The following is a 20,061-nucleotide window of genomic DNA, read 5'->3' as shown; positions in this document are numbered from 1 at the left end:
TGCTATAGCGCCAATTTTACCATTGTTTTAGTTTCAATGTACTGTTAGGGGGAAACGTCCTCTGGGTACCGGAGTCCAGAGTGGTGGAGGACCTGGGGCACGATTATGTTGCGTGTGTGTATTTGGCTCAAAAAAGGCTTAGCAAGACTGGCCAGGCTGTGGTAAGAAAGCAATGGTGGAACAGGTTTCTTTTATTTTTAAGATCACACCCACAGATATCCCAAATACTCCTCCTGCCCTGTACCCAATCATCCCTTCGACCTGTTCGTCTTTATGAAAGACGGTGCCTGGGATGTGCAACCTAGGCTTACCCCCACAAGGAGACTGGCTCTGCCCTACACCATAGGGACAACACGATGCAGACGTTGCTTTGAAAATCGGTACATTCTTCCAAACTTGTTTTTCCTGAAAATCAGTCATTTGTGCCCGCCCTCTTCATTGAAACTTGTGTATAAGATCACTCAACCCTTTGTCCTTTTTCAGCTCTACATAATTGTCATACACTGTTGCATTAACTTCCAATCACTGTACTTGAACCTTGTGTCCCTGCATTGTTCCTCACACCCTACATAAAGCTAAGTGAACTAAACAACTTGCTATCCTTGGCAGCATCTCTGAAGACAATAATAACCTAGGTGTGGCTGCTACATAAGGAATCCATTGACAAACAAAACAAGGGTCACTTGATTGTTCTCCCCCCACTGCCTGCATCTGGCAAAACCACATGTTTTCTTCTGTATGGTGATTCATCTGGGTTAACACGTGAATTGGAAATATCCTCTGAACTCTAGGCATTGAAACATTAACATCTGATGATGCATTTTCATTGTTAGTAAGATTATAAAACCCACACTTTTGAGGAACAAAGCACGTAAAATCTAGCGTAAGAAAATAGAAGATGCAAAAAAATAAAAACAAAATAAGGCATATACTTTCCGATTTTTAAATGAAATCAATTTGCAGCCATATAGTATAATCGCTGTTATTTTTAGCTTATAAAACTCAATTAGTGGTGCCAAGGAGAACATGCACAACATTTGCTTCACCACCTTCATCATAGAAATACATGTCATTAACTTCTCACTCATTTTTTCTTTTTGATTTTGAGTTAAACATGTAGAGGAAATCGGAAAACCCAGGTAGCTTAGTGTTTACCATGGTAACCGGTAAGTCATTCAATCTCCAGGTATAAGATTCTAAATTTTGTTTCTTGGTAAATGTCACAATAAAAGATTTAGAAGAGTTGATTGACAACTTGTTTTTTCAAATATCTTTCAACCCTCTCCAGGGCTCCCTGTAGGCCCCTGTGCATGTAGTCCAACAAGACAAGATCGTATGCCAAGATATTTACCCTAGGATCTTTCCATTTTGGTGAGTAACTCTTCCACTCTTGACTGTCTACCCATAAGTCTGCAAGGTAGAGATTAAAAAGCATGGGGGCTAGATCACACCCCTGATGCACTCCTTTGGCAACAGGGATGGCATTCGACTGATCCCCCTGATTATTCAATCTCACCTTGACTGAGTTGTTCGAATACAGCAGCTGAATCATTTGTAAGAGGTCCCTATCCATTTTCCACTTTAATATTTTATCCCACAAGTTATTAATGTCAATGTTGTCAAATGTGGTCTCGAGATTGATAACTGCGATGTAGAGTGATTTCCCAAACTTCCCCAGGCATATAAAGTTAACACATTCATAGTTGTCCCAACCCCTTTAAGAAAACCTGTTTGTAAAGGACTGAGTATCCTAATTGTCTCAGCCCATCTTGGCAGATCCTTCAGTATTCATTCTGCAAAGATTTTTGCTGAGAAATATGTTAGAGCGGTAGGGCGGTAATTCGCCGGCATAGCTCTATCGCCTCTTTTATAGATCAGAACAGTCGCAGCCCTCTGCCCAGAACTCGGACACGAGGTACCGTCAGGAATCTGAACGAACAGCCTAAATAGGATATCGGACCACTGAACTGGAGTTTCTTTATATATGCAATTGTAAACCCCATCAGGGCCACAGGCTCTAGAGTTTTTTTTAGCATCCTTTAATCATCTCTATATCAGTTCTATCAAATTCTTTTTCACATAATTTTCTTCACCAGATATTATGTATTCCGGATCCATCTTGAATTCTAAGGTCAGATACGCCACCCAACCCTCTCCAACACAGCAGCTTTGGAAGATTGACTCGTGGTCATGAGTAACATTTAGAATCCTCCAAATTGCATGTGTGTCTTTAATAACTTATGTGCTACCATTTTATGAAGCCTAAGCCAACTACTGTATGTTGATCTTGCCAGCTATGTTTTATTTTTTATTTCAGCCCTTGACAGGGATGGATAACACCTTGCTAGTGCCTTGATGCACTGCCGCAAAGATTTTTCTCTCATTTATTTGATTGTCAAATAAGTTATGATGGCCTGGGATGATCACCCCTGACAGGTTAATTTGTTCAGACTTTGCAGATCCAAGGTTATGCAAATCCAAATAGCACTCATTAGGGTGAGTATAGGCATATTTATTTGTATTTGAGAGTGAATCCCACCACTTACTCAGTCTGGTGTTTACTTTATTGTTGTTCCTAATTAGCCCAACCCTGTTATTCTTACCTGTTATGATGTTTGGCACCCCTGGATCCAGTATCTTTTAATATTCCCAAATTGAGAATTAAATGGAGCGTTGCATGGTCACTCCATTGAGTACAGGTTGTTTCAAAACTACAGACATTTTGAGAGGTCTATCTTACCCACAAACAGTCAATCGTAGACTTCCCTCCCAGATTCTGCAACGTGGGCGCATCCCTCCATTTGGCCTCAAATAAAAGATTTGTCTGGAGAAAACCCCATCTATTAAATAGCGATGACCAAGATCTGCCATATGAAATTCTTTTTGAGCTGTCGCTAAAATCCACCCTAATCGAGGTTTTAACCTCATCAGAGAACAGGACATCACCCTCAATACAATTGCAATTAAAATCACCCCCCCCCCCCAATAATGGGACTCTTTGGATAGAGACGCTGCTATTTCACCAAGATGTTTTGCATTTTATCAATCAAGGTATCTATCTGTATGCAAACAGGATTAAAATAGATGTTCAGTACTAGAATGTGAGAAAATATAATTTGTATCAATAATCTCTGTTGCTAAGACAGCCTCGGACCGGCATGTCCAATTATTCATTTAGGTACTGTTACTAATTCCTATGGTGGTTAATAGCTTTCCCATGGGGTGCCCTCTTACACCCTGTTTGGCCAACCTCACATTTAACATAAACCCATCAATCACTGGACAACTGGTGAACCATATTTCTTGTAGCAATATATAGTCATATTTACTTAACACTTGTACATTCTGCAAAAAAGAGTTAACCTTGTGAGTTCCAGCTCACAACCCCAGTTTTAGAAGCCTGGACTAGATGTTGGGATTCCCAGGCAAGGTACTTGGAAGCCATTCCCATCTGATAGATGATTGGTTCCTGTAAAGGTGCCTGTGTTGATCATTATCAAAGGAGTAGGTTACAGCTACATTTCTCCTTGGCTCTGTCTCCCATATCTTGTCAGACTCTACCAAATGGTAACTCTCAAAGCCTTTTAACAAAATATCTTCCTGATGGAGCAACACAAGATTTTTCCACTAACTTTGAGGTGAAATGAAGAGCGCCTTTTCCCTTGCACCCCTTATGAAATAGATGGACAAATGCCAGAACTGCCGAAGATATGGAGCACAATTACGGCACCGAAGAAAGCAACTCAGGATCCTGGACCGATTTTTTGCAGAAGCCCCCTGTTACTCTCACCTGGTATCCACAGGGACGCCACCCAGCCGGGTTACTCGCTGGTATGCTTTGCAGCTTTGCCCAGATGTGGTCTGCGGGGAAGGTTCTGCCTGAAAATACAGGAGGACTGTGTTCAAGACTGACCGACCGGGGTCAGTATCCTCCCTCCACCCCTGTATGATTTCAGCCCCTCTGGCGCCCTTTCCTCACCTTGTTAGGCGTGCTCTCCGTCCTGCCTTCTTTGCAGGGGCGTGTTGTCTTTCATGGGCGTGTGCGGTCCAGTTACTTCACTGACGCCGGCCCGTTTGATATTGTTCAGGTAGGTCTTATTGCTGTTCTTTAGTTTTGTTGCTATCCTGCATGCCTTTCTTGTCTAAAATGTCTTAGGTATGCAGAGCTTCAGCTCGGCGAACTGGCTTGGTTGAGCCCCGCTGGTAAATGATGGTGCATTAAGAGCGCTATGATGTGGTAGGTAAGCGCTATGCGCAGCGCTGCAAAGTCTTGCCTTTGCTAACCTGTTTTCCTTCCTTGTAGGTCGCGGTGTTCTTCAGTGTGAGTGGAATGTCCCGAGAGGCAACCAGCCAGGTAAGCCTTTTTAGCAGTTCGTAATTTGTAAATGTCTCTACTGCTTACTTTAATGTTGCCTCTATCTTCCTCTTTCAGGTCGTTCTGTCCGGGAGGCGTGCAGATTCGAGGAAGCTGTTCTCAGTAGCTGCGAGTGGCTAAAGATGAAGACTGCAGGTAAAATGATGATGATGATGATGATGATGATGATGATGTTCCTTTTGTCTCCTTGCAGGTTCTGTTTCTTCCGAGGTTCGAGGGAATAGCTGGACAAGGTGAGCGTCGCGTTGCAAGCTGCAAAGTAACACGAAGAGTGTTGTCTTGCTCGGGTGTGGTTTAAATAGCCCCAACAAAATAGTCCAGGAAAAGTAGTCCCTAGGCTACCACACCCAAAACACTAGACCGCATAGCTTGGTTCCTTGGAACCAAGCTATGTGGATGCCTCCATGTTGGCTGACAATACATGTTCCCAAGCACACATTTTTTCATGGTGTATGAGCCTGGCGCCATAGGCGCCAGGAGTGGCCCCAAGAGGGTTTTGGAAGAGGATGCCAGGCTCTAGAGGCCTGAGTCCTGACTCCGCCTGGTCAATGGGTTTGCCAGAGGGGGTTTTGCGCGAGGGTCGTGACACCCCCTCTCTTTGTCAAAAACAGATTAAAATATTATGGGGCCATAAGAACAGGCCCATTTTGACGGCTAGTTACCTCGGCCTTCCTTCGGCTCAGGTTTCCGGGCCTGAACACGATCAAACAAAGGGCCATAGTTTCTTGAGATTAACTTGTCCCCAAGGGCTGAGATTGCATTAGTCAGTGCTCCATTCAGACCCGGGAAAACCAGTAAATATATACCACCACCAATCCCTTTAAAACCATTTCCTATAACTGAAGTTCCGTTTTCCTGCCTTGGTATGGATATTGTGGGACCATGGAAACGTCTAAACTAGGAAATAAATATATCATGGTTATTGTTGACTATGCCACCCATTGTCCAGAGGCCTTCCCTTTAAGAATCAACACCACACAACACATTGTGAAACATCTGATCCCTTTTTTCTTCAGAGTAGGATTTCTACGGGAAATATTGACTGATCAAGTATCTACCTTTTTATGAGTAAGCTCATGGGAGAGGTCAAAGACATTGTACATGTCAATACCCTTAGAATGTCAGTGTATCATCCCCAAACCGAGGGCTTGGTGTTAGGCAGAAACCTGTGCAGTTCCCTTTGGGAACACTGCAAAAGATTTAGGACTACAGGTGTTGGCAGTAAACCCACTTGGTAGCAGTCTGTACCACCCAGATTTACCTGGTAGCTGTGGCTGAGCAGTCAGCCTTCCCTCAAGAAGAGTTAGGCAGTATGCAAAGTATACACAATAGGCATTCAGACACAATAGCACAAGCAAACACTGTCCAGAGTTTTGGTATCAAGGTATATAATTATTTAAAAACACACTGATTGAAACACTCCAGCACTATTATTGTAAATCACTCTCAACACAGTTACTATCATTATATATACATCCCTTATTCCTTATCAGACAAGTCTTAGTTAACACCACTCATTTCCAGACAGAGGTGAGCGCTTAACTATAGATGGCACTCCAATAAGTTAACGAAAAAGGGAGGGAATAGGCAGAATGTAGAAAAATACACCACACTAATACTTAGGAACTCTTAAGCAAGGCAGGAAAGTCAAAAGTTACTTGTGAGCCAAGTCCATGGGTCGGGACCACTCTTGGAGAGAGCAGGGCACAAATGCACCAAGATCACACAATGACAACAGGCTTAAAAAGTCTTGCAGGGAGTTCAGAAGGGTTTTAGTTAGGCTCAGAAAAGTTTAGCCAGGGTGTCCCAAGCTAACCCAGGTTCGAAAGCTGGAGGCTAAATCTACCCCGTACAGTCGGTTGCAAGGGAAGCCAGGCAGAACACGGTACCTTATGTGGAAAGGATCCTCCAGCGGGGCCAGTTGTTCCTGGCAGCGGGTGCAAGTCGCGGCGTCTTCCAGAGGAAGAGAAGATCTCGACGTGGAGGAAAGATGAAGGTCTGGCCAGCCCAGGCACCCACCATCCAGGATGCTCCAGGTATACCTGGTGCTCCAGCAACCAGGCTGTGCCCCACAACCTCTCAGGGACCTGCCCTGCAACACCTTGTAAGTCCGGGTGGCCCGGCATATCAGCATGGTGCTGGGCCCCCCCAACACCACCCACATACAATTGCGGTGCAATGCGAAATTCAAAATGTTTGTGTTCGTGATTTTCCTGTTCGTTATTTTGTTACGATACCGAATATGTGGAGGGGAGGTTCAAGAAGGAAGGGCAGTTGGACGCGAAAAAACTAAGTGGTTGGTTGTGGAGATGGCACCCGGCAGGGACGTCATTTAGGGGTCACCAGAGGTCGCCCTTAAGACCTGAGGTCTCCCTTGCTAACCCTACCATTTTTTTTGGTAATGCAAGCTCCTGGCCTGTGGCTAGCACCATGTGGCACTTTACTTCTGGAGTGGCTGGCTTTCTGTTCAGCCCTCTATTAAAAAGAATTTAGAAAACGGGTGCGGTGCCTCAAGTCTCATTGACACTGGAATTCTATACAGTAATTGCTACACTCATTAAAGGTTTATTTCAGGCACAATTCAGGGGGTGAGTCACTGATATAGTCTGTTCTTAAACACCTCAACTCCCCCTTTCATCCTTCTGAGGTTGATAAATGAGTACCAACACAGGTTCGGTGATATTGGGTGTATATTTTTTCTATATAAAGAGCTTAAACATAAGTGCTACATAATAACACATCATTATCATTTGGCCTTGGATGTTGCCTGCATTCACAGTAATTTGGTAATATGGGTCTATACACACTGATATTAATGCTACATATGGCGATCCATTCTTGTATGAAATGTACATCACATTATAGTGATATCGTAACCGTATTTTTCGTAGTATATTTGCAATGTGGTGCAACTTCCTGTTTTGTCAAGGGGTGAAATGTGTTCCATCGTTTCCGGCGGTATCACTTCGGGGTGGGATCAAATTGTTGGGGGTGGGTCCAGACCCCCGGCGATTCCCGTAAACCCCCAAGCACATGAAGGACTCGCACATACCTTCTGGCTCGGGCTTCCCGGTCGCACTGCTGCGGCCGGGAATGCCCTGTTTATTTATACTGCACGCGGCGGCGTGAAACGTCACGCCGCCGCATGCGGGTTCCATCATCGGGCAGCACCACACTCCTCCTTTTTCGGGAGGACAAACAACAAAACATTCAAGAACTACACACTGCAAACCAACACAACAATACAACTTTAATACCCAACTTCAAGAACACCCCTTTATTCACATCCGCCCGGGTCCCCTTACTTAATTGTCCTCAACCTCGGGCTGACCAAATAAGTGTCCCAATACGTAGTCGCTGAGGTGAGCGGGTTTCCCTCGCCCAGTCCTCTGGGGGTACCTCTCGCTCACCTCCGGCACAGGTGATCTGTCCATGGCCGTTTCCCGGGCCTGGGATCCAGACAGGCAGGGTGCATTTCCTCTGTCCTCCGGGGCCACCAGTAAGTCCGGATCGGGGGGCGGGTCAGTCCTCGGGTCCCCTAGCTTCGTGAAGAAGCTCACATTGCGTGTTACTGCGGACCTTTCGTCAGAAGCAGTTCCATAGAACCCTTGACTGCAATGACGTCCAGCGGCTTCGGCTCATATGGAAGGGACAGCTTTCTATGGGGGTGTCTGTTTCGGATGAGGACCTCATCGCCCGGCTCCAGCCGCTGCGGTCGAAGCCCTCGCCGGATGGTTTCCTGCTCGATCCTCGCTTGCCGGTCTGCCTCGACCTGCTGGTTGTCGATCACCCCCGGCTCCTTCTCACCCACTTCTGGTAACAATCCACGAGGGCACCGCTTGAATAACACCTCAGCCGGTGCCACCCCGGTGGAGGCATGGGGAGTGGTGCGGTACACCCTCAGGAACTGATAGAGAGCCCTTTGGAGGGACTGTCCCTGGCCTTGGGCGATTCTGAAGGTCTTGTTTAGGGTTCTCATTTGCCGCTCGGCTTCTCCATTGGCCCTCGGCCAGAGGGGCGTGATCTTCCGGTGGATCACCCGCAGCTCTCCATCAGCTCCGAGAACCGCTCGCTTTGGAACGGTGACCCGTTGTCCGAGCACAGTGTGTGGGGGAATCCGTGGGCCGCAAACACCTTTTCCACGGCCACCATGACATGTTCAAACGCCACCGACTTCACAAACTCCACCTCCGGGTATCGAGAGTATTCGTCGACCAGGAAGAGGGTGCTCATCGTGGTGGAGCCAAAGTCCGCATGAACGACTTCCCATGGTCGTGTTCCTAGAGGCATGGCTTCGATGACTGGCTCACGCTGCAGAGGAGACACTGGTGACACCAGATGCAGGCCGCCACAAAGTCGTCCACTTTCCGTTCCAGTTCCGGGAACCATACTTTCAGCCTGAGGCATGCCTTGGTCTTGGCGACACCCTGGTGACCACGGTGGGCAAGAGTAATCACATCCTTCACCTTGGCCTGAGGCACAACAATGCGGTCTCCTCGGAGGAGAAGGCCGGAGGCTGAGAAGGAAAGCTCCTCCCAGACCTTCCACAGCTGTTCCAGACTGGTTCTGGCCTCCTGTGTGCGACCCGCCAGAGCCTCCAGCACTGACTTCCAGGATCCCTGCTGCATGGAGTGCCTCAGGATTCCGAAACACTCGTCCTCTGCTGCAGCTGCCTCCAGCTCCTCAAGGGGCATTGCATTAGGCGTGACCGCCTCCACCACCACACGGACATGTTCATCTGCCTCTTCTGCACATGTGTCCTGGTCTCCCTGGACTCCTGCCCCAGGCGCACCTGGGTGTTGCGAAAGATAGTCCGCCGCATTGTTCGCACCGGGCCGATACAACAGCGTGACTCAGTATTCCAGGAGAGCGAGCATCCACCGCTCAATCCTTGCCGGCGGCTTGGATGAAGACCCCGCCAGAATGGGAATCAGCGGCTTGTGGTCCGTCACCGGGCGTCCAAGAACATAGAACCGGACGTGTCTGCAGCCCCAGAGCACCGCCAGTGCCTCACGCTCGATTTGCGAGTAGCGCTGCTCGGTGTCCGACAGTACCTTGCTGGCGTAGGCCACCGGGCGGACACCCCCATCGCAATCAATCTGCGTCAGTACGGCCCCCAGGCCAAATGGGCTAGCGTCTACAATGATCTCTGATGGTAACGCAGGGTCAAAGAATGACATGGTGTCCTCTGCATTTAGCGCACTCCTGATGTCGTCAAAGGCCGCCTGCTCCAGCAGGCTCCAGTTCCAGGTGGACTCTTTCCTTGTCAGGGCTCTGAGCGGTTCCGACCTGGAGGCGAGATTCTGGATGAATCGTCCACAGTATGTAACCATACCCAGGAAGCTCCGCACATCAGACACAGATTCCAGAGGCTGCGCCTTTTTGATGTCTTGGACCTTCTTTGGATCAGGCGACACCCCACCCTCTTTGAACACGAAGCCAAAGAATTCTATCGATGATCGCAGAAATTCGCATTTTTCTTTATGGAGGGTGAGGCCTAGTGACTGCAGCCGCCGCAGGTGGTCCACCTCAGTCTTTGCAAACACCAGGATGTCATCACTGATGTTGAAGACACCCTCCAGATCTGCCAGGGCGCCCCGGATGATGTTTTGGAAAACTTCAGCCGCCAAGGACACACCAAAACTCAGTCTTTTGTAGCGGTAAAGTCCTTGGTGTGTGGTAAAGCTGGTGATATACCTCGACTCGGGGTGAAGAACCACCTGGTGATAGCCCGCGCAGAGGTCCAGCTTCAAAAAGACACGAGCGCCCTGCACCTCTGGAATGATGTCATCGATTGTCGGGGTGAGGAGCCTCTCTCTCTCTCTCTCTCTCTCTCTCTCTCTCTCTCTCTCTCTCTCTCTCTCTCTCTCTCTCTCTCTCTCTCTCTCTCTCTCTCTCTCTCTCTCTCTCTCTCTCTCTCTCTCTCTCTCTCTCTCTCTCTCTCTCTCTCTCTCTCTCTCTCTCTCTCTCTCTCTCTCTCTCTCTCTCTCTCTCTCTCTCTCTCTCTCTCTCTCTTTATTCGGCAGCCTCATGTCGACACAAATTCTGACGGCATCTGGCTGTTTGGGCTTCCGTGCCACCACAATCTGGGACACCCAGGGAGTCTGACCCTCCACCTTCTCAATTATGTCCAAATCAACCAAGTTGTCCAACTCCTTGTCCACAAGTTCACGAAGGTGAAAGGGTACCCTGCGATGTTTCAGGGCGATGGGCTGCACGGATTCATCAATATGCAGTCTTACTGGATCACCAGCCTTTTGTCCAATCCCACTGAACAATGCGTCATACTTCTCCAGCAGGTCATTAATGTCCTCCAGGTAGACGGAGTACGCAAAACTTACGATGCCGAGGGCCTCTGCCGCTGCACAGCTTAGCAGGGTGTTGGTGCTCACCGGCGTCACGTAGAATCGTGCCGTAATCTGCGAGCCATCGTGTTCCACTTTTGCCACAAAATGGGGTCCAGACCACCGAAGGCGAATATGCGTGCCTTTGGTGCAAACAGCTTGGGGGGCATGACCATGGCGTCGTAGTGTCCCTGGGCCATTACGTTGACTGACGTCCCTGTGTCCACCAAGACTGGGACTGGAGACCGGTTGACCTCCACCACGCACCTCGGCTGTCGTCTGTTCTTTCCCTTCAGGACCGCCACACTGGAGACAAAGAAAATGTTCTCCACCTCTTCGTCTGCTTCATCTGCCTGGGCCTCCTCTTCACCCTTGTCCACCTGGGCAACATTCGGCAGTCTACCCTGACGAAGAAGCCCGGATCGGGGCAGGCCTTGCGGCACCAGCACCGGCATGGCCGCCCTGCATACCCTCAAGAATTGGTCCGGCAGCCCACACCTTCCGCATGTTCTTCCTGCCGCGGGGCACTCCGTCGGGTGGGGCAGATCGTACCCACACTTTTGGCAGGGCTCCCCTGCCCTTCCAGCTCTGTCATGGGGTCCACCACCAGGCCTTCTGGTGCCTCTGCCGCCACGCCACATGGCACACACCTCCTCGGTCTTGATGGGGCGCGACCCAGCCTCCATTCTGGCTGCCTTTGATTCAGACACCTCATGGCACCGCCCCAGTTCGAGTATACATTGGAGCGTGAGTCCGGGCTCCCTTAATACCTGGCGTCTGAGCTTGCCGGAGGAGCATGCCTGGATGAGCATGGTCCTAATCATGTCGTCTGGTCTGCATCTCCCCATGCTCAGGCCAGCGACAGGCAAGTCTCATCCTCTTTCTGCTTGGCAGACAACATCACAAAACGTTCATAGTCCGCGTTGGCAAGAGGCAGAAAGTGAGCTTGAAGCGCAGCTTTTGCCTGACCGTATGACCCATCCCCTGGTGGAAGTGACTCAAAGATTTCCTGGACTGAGGGCCCTGCCGAGTACAGCATGGTTGCCAGCATGCTGTCGTCGTCTGCCACCTGAGCAGCTCGAAAGTACATGTCCAGGCAGTCCACCCACCTCTTCCATCTGGGCCCCAAGCTAGAAGGCGGGCCCGAGACATCAAACTCCGGGATGAGCTGCAAGGCCGCATGAGCACGTACCTGGGCCATGGCAGGAAGTCCCGGCTGGACAATAGGTGCAGCCACTGGCTGCGCTGGCGGCGGAGGGCCTGGTGGAGCATGTGGAGGCTGCTGAATCGGAGGTTGCTGCAACGCTGCTGCTTGGCCGCCGTCCAAATCCTCAACGTCACTCATGAGTCTGAGCGCACAGGCACCCCCAGCATGTGAAATGGGGGCCGCAACTCAGACTCCGACCTCATCCAGGCACAGGAAAGTCCACCAGCGGAGAAGAAAAACAGCTGCAACACACCTCCGTGATGATGATGATGATGAAGAAGACCAGGGCCACCAGTCAGATGATGAAGAGGATGAAGAAGGCCCCAGCCCTCAGCGGGCCCAAAAATGGAGTCAAGAAAGAATTGTAGGCTATGCAGGTCCAGCCACTGTAGCCCTCCTTCTTGCTTGCACTCGACGTAGGAGACCCAGAATTTGAAAAAAAATCAAAAATCGGGCATAGGCATGCAGGTATAACTGCCTGCTAGCAGTGTGTCCAAAAATTAGGCCTGGATGCCCCTCACCGCCCAAACCGGAGCTCTGTGAAGTTCCACGGCCTTGTCTTCAAAATGGCCGCCAGCCGCGTGGGTGATGCACAGCCTACGGCACGAAACGAAGTTTCAGCAATACTCCGTTTCAGAGAGAAAAATTGCAGACTCGTCACCGCCGGGCCGAGGCATCAGATCCCCACTCGTCGCCACTGTTGGGGGTGTGTCCAGACTCCCGGCGATTCCTGTAAGTCCCCAAGCACATGAAGGACACACACACACACACGTCCTTCTGGCTCGGGCAACCCGATCGCACTACCGCGGCCGAGAACGCCGCGTTTATTTATATTGCACGCGGCGGCATGCAACGTCACGCCGCCGCGTGCGCGTTCCGTCATTGGGCAGCGCCACACAAATTACATCACTTCCTGTGATGTCGTCGGGGGTCAAGGGTCATGTGATGTCACTTCCGCTACCCCAGGCATTTTGGTGAAAGGACATCCTTGGTACTCGGCCGTTTGTGGGTTTATAAACAAGCTTACATCTGTCTGCGTAGTAACTTGCTTGTTTATTTTTGTGTTGAAAATATTACGAAATATGGGTCTCTTTATTCAGATACAGGATGTAGGGTTCCAGAAGTGTAGGGCCTGTGCTCGTGTGGCCCTATATTGATAGTAATTCCTCCAAATCTGCAGCGTCTTGAGGGCACAGCCATGCTCCCACACAACAGATTTATCATCTGATCTGCTTCACTTTTGCCTCAAAACTGCTCGGCCTGATTTTTGCATTTGCACAGTACACTCAAAGGGCCTCAATATGATTTTAAAATCAGGCAAAATCCTCCTGCTTATAAGCGACCGCACATTGGTGTTAATGCCTGCTTTTGGTGTCCTTTGGACTCGGTGGATATTTTGGAGGAATTTCTGCAGGTGGTAGTTGTTCTGCCACAATAATTGCTCCAGGTGTTTGAGTTAAAGTGGAGGAAATATCGCTGTTCAAGTGCTGGAGGTAGCTCCTCCACATTACCACCAAACTCGTAGTATGGCGCTGCAGTAAAAGTGCAGTTATTCCCATTACCGCCATTTTTTTTTAATTGCAGTTCCATTCTTGCATTGAGCCGAACTGTATGTCTTCACTGTTCACCACTTGACTGCTCAGCACATGGCCGTCCACATCCAGAGTCAGCCCTGTCTGTTGCACAGGACGTGGAAAACCACATCCATGTGGTGGGACCTGCAATAAAAACCAGTGCTTCAGTTAAAAGTTATGTTAAATGCTGTTGCTCTTTCCAAAAGTAGGGATTTGATTAGTTGGGTTACATACTTTCCACTGTGTGTATACATGTTAAAGAAACATTTTCTGCCTCCAACTTGCGGATATAAATGTGACCGTTTATTTTCCCAGGAAGTTGCGTATAATTGTATTTCTTTATTTTACAGTTCATGTACTTCATCGTTGTTGTTTTTTGTCTGGAAGCGACTGCCGGAGTCCTAGGATTTCTCTACTCCAGTCGAGTAAGTGTCCAAATCCAGAGTGCAAGGCCATATGACTGGTGCGGGGGGAGGGGCGGGGTTGGGAGATATAAAGTATGGGTTCATGTTCTCCTGTCGATCATCATGCACCTCATAACATGCATTAATGATTATTCTAAAATGATCTATTGAACTGTGCACACTTTCCAACATCCCTTTTGCTATACATACATCTTACCGTCTAGCGGGCAGGATATGTATATTGTAACTCAAAAAGCCTGCATTTGTGTTAATTTTTTATTTTTATGGGGGTGGTCTGTTCATAGTTAGGTGTAATGAACAATTTCATCATTTGTGTTTTTAAAAGCGGATAACAACACAGATGTTAAAACATTCAAGCTTGTATGGAATCCAGAGATGGCTGGTGGATTTTTAAAGTGACAGGTTGTCAATGTTTTACCTCCAACTATCGACTCAGGAAGGGATCTTTTTTCGGCAAAACGGTGCATTATACAGGACCATGTTAAACCAGCATTTACAATGCCAACAGTTTTGGCTTTTTGTAGATATGGGAAATGTATTTGCCAGATATTTCTGTAATGGTGCTAACTGGCCATTAATGGTAGTAGCTTGAGCATGGTGCACGCACTTAGGTATATTGCAGCAGTGCCTGCCAAATGCCTATCCGCCAAGCTGTACCTGTTGGCTTGGCTAATGATTGTTCTTAACAGGATTTCAGTAAAGGCCACGCATACTGCTTCTAAAGCAAGTGACTAAAGACCCAGAAAACTTCAGATCTGCTGTCCAAGCCTTGGGTCCTCTCATGTGGATGGTGGCAATGCCATTTTAGAATGCCTTTCGACGGCTACTGTAGCACTCCTGAGATGTGCCCTGCATGCTGCAGCACAACACTTCGAAGAACTCTGCAAATTCGACCACATCTCCACTCATCGAAGTGCACTGGTACCCGCTGCAAGCACATAAGCTTCAAAACCTGCTGCATCATCTACAAGGCTGTTGACCTGAAGTAAGTCCCCAATCTACATCACTGAGAAAAACTCTGCATCTCAGTAGGCCTACGAGGCACTAGAAGTAAGGGCACATGCAGACTTCAACTCTGCCAGTGCAGGTAGGGAAGAACCAGAAGATGGGCCCCTCTGTCTATGCCCCAAGACTCTGGAACCTCCTCCCTGTCAACACCAGACTCTCCCACTGAAATCTAAATTTCTGAAAGGAGCTCAAGAACCTTGTTTACAAGCAATGGCTTCTCCCTGGCACCTAGGTTCACAGACCCTCCGCTCCCCACCCTACCTGAGACTGGGTGATCTGCTCCCACTGTTTCTCCACAGGTTTGCAAGTAGATCACTTGCTGTCTAATTGCCCACTCCATACTTCCTTGTATCTCTGCTTCCCTCACCGTGTCCTTCCCCCTATGATTTGTAAAGTGCTCTGTTGCTTGCCGAAGCTAGGCCTGTGCTCGGCAAATGCCCTAATAATGTGTACAGACCTACAACGCTGGCACAGTTATCAAACCTGCACCTTTTTTTTATTTTTTAATAATTTTATTAATTTATTCAAACCAACAACAATACAAACCAAACATGCAGTGCATATATCAACAGTTCAATTGTTCATCGTTTAGTTCCGGTCACTGCTCCCTGTATCCCACCCCCCATTACGAGCCTGTTTATTCCAAACGCTCTGTGTCTGCCTCACGTGGTGGGGTCTCACTTTCCGTGGATTCCGACAGATCTTGTGGTGCTCCAAACAATTCTGCTATTAATGATTTCCATGCCATCAGGGTTCCCTCCTCCTCCTCTCCACCTACATTGCTTGCCTCTTGCCATACCATGGTTTCTGCCTCTGCCCATTTCTGCAACTCCTTCCACCACACCTCCACCCGTGGCCTGTGACATGTCTTCCACCCCATGGCAATCCTCCTTTTGCGAGCACATATGCTAGGTCCTTCAGTTTACTAACATGCTTAAGTTTCTGTGCTCTAGGGAACCCTCCTAGAAAGCAGGCCCAGGCGGTATCTATGACGATAGTGACCCCTTTTTCCGCCAGTCTCTGCGCTATTTCACCCCAGAAACGCTCAATCACTGGGCATGACCAAAACATGTGTACCATGTCAGCATTTTCCTCATCACATTTGGGACATGCCTGTCGTCCGGCGTTATCAAACCTAGATATTTTCTGAGGTTTCATATATGCCCTATGCGTAATATACAGTTGTATCTGTTTCAGTCTGGCGTTCCTTGAAACCTTCTTATGGTATCCCAAAGCCCGCTCCCACATCCCATCCTCTATCGAGGCCCCCACTTCCGCTTCCCAGTCTAGTCTCAATTGTGTTAATTCTTTCCAGACCTTGGACATCAGTCTAGAAATCTCATGTCCCCCTTCCGTTCTATCATATATTACATCTATGATAGCGTCTGCTTCTTCGTCCAATATTGTTTCGGGCCATGTTTTCCTAATTCTCTGCACCATTCTGTGATGATATGTAATATACTGGTCCGTATGTAATCCTGTCTCCTCCCCTAGCACTTCAAAATCCATAATACTCCCCTCTCGCCAGATATCTCCCATCGTTACCAACCCCACCGATTCCCAATGGGTCCTTATTATCATTCTTAATTGCTTATCGCCCCCTGCCAGTGTAGCTAACGGTATCTGCGGGGAGCATGGGAGTGGGTTCCCCATCATCCGGCATGCCTGGCGTCACATCTTCCACCCAAGCCTCATCATCTTAGGGCGTTCTCCCATTTCTGCCTTGGGCAGCCAGATCATTTCTCTTAAATAAAATGGGGCACAATCATGACCAAACAGCCTAAATTCGGGGGTCACTTCGTCTGAGAGCCATTTGGCAATGTATTGCAGCTGGCTCGCTACATAATAAACCTCATAATTAGGCAGTTTTAACCCCCATTTTTTCGTAAAAGTTCTGCAGCTTCCATAGCGCCACCCTGTTCCGGGTACCATGCCACAGGAAATCTCTACACATGCTGTTCAGTTTAGTGAAAAACTTCTTGGGTATCAGGTATGGAATGTTCCCAAAATAATGCAGGAGCCTAGGTAAAACCACCATCTTTAGCAATGCCCCTCGTCCCATCATTGCTAGGGGCAACTTCACCCAGAATTCATACACTTCTCGATTTTCACAATGGCTACCTCAGTATTGTGCCTATGTTCTTCCTCAACCGTATGGTACACATCTATCCCAAGGTACCGGAAAATACTCACCGCCCATGGTATTTGTAACACCGGCAGCCGCCCCCTAGGGGTTCCCTTATAACTGCCTAGTGGGAAAATACTAGATTTCTGAGGGTTCACCGCTATCCCAGACAGCCCCGCATATCTCTCCATCACCACCAGGATATATTGAAGATTTTCTTCCGGGTACCTCAAGTACAGCAGCAAGTCATCCGCGTATAAGGAGATCAAGTGTCGTTCCCCTCCCACCTCAATACCTATAGTGTCGTATTGCTGTCTCGGGTATATTGCTAGGGGCTCTAGGGCTAGTATATAGAGCATTGGGGACCATGGGCACCCCTGTCTGGTGCCTTCACTCAGTTGCCATCTTTCGGATATCACTGATCCTGTTCTAACTCTAGCCAGCGTTTCACTGTATAGCATCTTTGCCCATCTTACGTATCCTGGCCCCATTCTGTAACCCACCAGGGCTGCCAGCAGCCATGGCCACTTGACCGAATCAAAAGCCTTAACCGCGTCTAGGGACACGATCACCATTGCGCCTTCGTGCTTACTTCCCCATTCGACAACTCGATGGAGTCGTCTATGGTTATGTGTTATATTTCTGTTCGGGACATAGCCCGTCTGATCGGGGTGTATAAGTTTGTCAATAACCCTCCTCAGTCTGTTTGCCAAGACCGCCATCAATATCTTGCTGTCTTGGTTCAACATCGACAACGGTCTATAAGCGCCACAGCTATGCGCCGGCTTGTTGGGTTTGGGAAGCAGTATTATGATCGCTTCCCTGAGTGACTCCGGCAACCGTCCCACCTCAAACGCCTCATTTAGCATTTCTAACATTGGGGGGAGCACTTCTTCCCTATAAACTTTGTACAATTCGCCAGGGAACCCGTCCGCCCCCAGAGTCTTACCCGTAGGCAGCTGCCTCACCACTTCTTCTAACTCTTCCAAAGTAGTCGGTGCATCCAGCTCTTCTCTTTCCTCAACACTTATCCTAGGCAGTCCTATGTTTTCTAATGTTTCCATGATTTCCTCATGACTACTTCCCTCATCATCCCCATATAACAATTTATAATAATCCGCAAACTCCTGGTTAACTCCCTCTTGGGTATCCGCTACAGTACCATCTTCTCTAGTTATCGTTCTGATCGTGGGTATGGGAGTTTCACTCTTATATAACCATGCCAAAAGCCTTCCTGTTTTATCCCCTCCCGCATGCCGTCTCTCTATATATTTTTTATAGTTGAGGTTGCACAGCCTTTCCCATTGTTCCGCACATTTCTGTTGCAGTTTATCAGCTCCGTGTCTCCGCCCCCTTTATTTAATGCCCTTTCTAGTTCCCTTTCTGTTTCATGTAGTTCAGCCAAAATCCCCCCATCAAACCTGCACCTTATTCCTCTTCTAGTGTTTAGACATTCCTTTGCTGCTCTCACCTCTGCACTGGAATCTGCCAAATCTTCCCACTTCATAAACCTCATCCCCTCCCTTTTTAGTCATCTATGAAAACATTCATCTACCCTCCAAACGTTGCTCATACTCTGTTATATATAGTCTTGTACTTTGTCACTGGCCTGGAGTGATTGCCAATAGAATGTGATGTATGATGCAGCCAGGAGAATGTTGAGTGCATCAGTGTATGAATGTTCTGAGTGAGTCAGTTGGGGGCCTGAGCTGGAGTGAGTGGATGGCCGGTGGGTCTTCTCCTTCATGTGTACTGTACTACCTATCCCTGTCCTTGTCCTGTCATCCAGACCACTGTAAATACCTGAGAGTAACTGGAACTGTACATATTGTACCAATAAAGCATACCTGGATCAACATCAGTCTCCACAGCTGGTCTGTGTGTCCCTTGTGACTAATAAGAGACTTTATTACATTGGCGACGAGAGTTAAAGAACCCAGGAATATGGACAAATACAACTTAAAAGGACAGAGTGCAACTGAGGAGCTGCAGCTACAAAAATGTACAGTAAGGAGAGCTGTGGGGGGGAAGCAGCCTAAGAGTGACCCACTGTTCCCCCAAAGACTCAAAAATAAACATCCTGCCAGCTCCAGGTTTGAAAATGTATATGTGCCACTGGACTCTGGGAGGGAGGTCCCCAGCAACCAATAATTTCCCCAGAGTTCCCTCATATAAATGTGCACTAAAAGGAAGAATATGCCCCAGAGATCTTAGTGGGGACAAAAGGGCCCTGCTAGCTGAGGATTGGCCTTTTGCAGGAGCCCCGTTCAAATTAATAAGTAAAAAGATAACTCTCAGCGTAGGAGTTGGGGGCAGTGTGTGTCAATGAAATGCAATAACTTCATGGGAGCATTTTACAGTTTCATTGACCACCCTGTACATTCTGCAAACCACCGGGTGGCGCCAGAGCTCCATGCACTCAGAATATTAACTGTGAAAATGAATACATAAGGTCAGAGGAGGGGGGAGGACGAAGTGAAACTTACACTTTCCTTTCATTTGGCATTTTATGTGTAAAACGGATAAAATGAAACGTACGCTTTCCCTTATTGGCATTTTTTTTGTGTAAAACCCTCACTGCTGCCCTGAGCAGAACCCTGCATCATTTTCAAAAGCTGCTAGCTGTTGCCCAGCAACACACACACAACATTAGCAGTCTTCATTCTCTCAATGGCTACTCTGACTTTCTGGGACTAATCACTCACTATCTTGGTCCATTGTGACATCACAACTGAACATTCCATCAGGTCTTCCCTGAACCAGCCAACCTGTGCTCCCAGCCCATTGTGGGGTCACAATCTGTACTAAGGACCATTCATACACTGAAGCCTAAAGACTCTGCAGTACAGATACACCTGGGCATTCTCTGAATCTCTGATTTTATCCAAGATCCTGCCTGTACTTCAAAAAATGCTCCGTGAAAGGACGGTTCACAGCACAGGCCCAGTGAGGCCTGTCCTCCTCCAGCCCTTCTAATGAATGATGACGTGTGTTAACATTCAG

General features: G+C 48.2%; 1 protein-coding gene across 2 annotated transcripts in view; it reads left to right on the top strand.

The window, feature by feature from the left end:
• The window catches only part of LOC138577950 (tetraspanin-3-like), a 437,846-nt gene that overhangs the window by 142,265 nt on the left and 275,520 nt on the right, over positions 1-20,061 (top strand). For both annotated transcript variants that reach the window (XM_069649670.1, XM_069649669.1), the window contains exon 3: positions 13,851-13,925. In XM_069649670.1, coding sequence (XP_069505771.1) covers positions 13,851-13,925 — 75 coding nt within the window. The remainder of the gene's footprint in view (positions 1-13,850; positions 13,926-20,061) is intronic.

This window comes from Ambystoma mexicanum, chromosome 1p, assembly GCF_040938575.1.
Source record: "Ambystoma mexicanum isolate Mex_15411 chromosome 1p, UKY_AmexF1_1, whole genome shotgun sequence".
NCBI lineage: Eukaryota > Metazoa > Chordata > Amphibia > Caudata > Ambystomatidae > Ambystoma > Ambystoma mexicanum.
The sequence above is the reverse complement of the archived record's forward strand: the minus strand, read 5'-3'. Positions and strand labels throughout refer to the sequence as shown.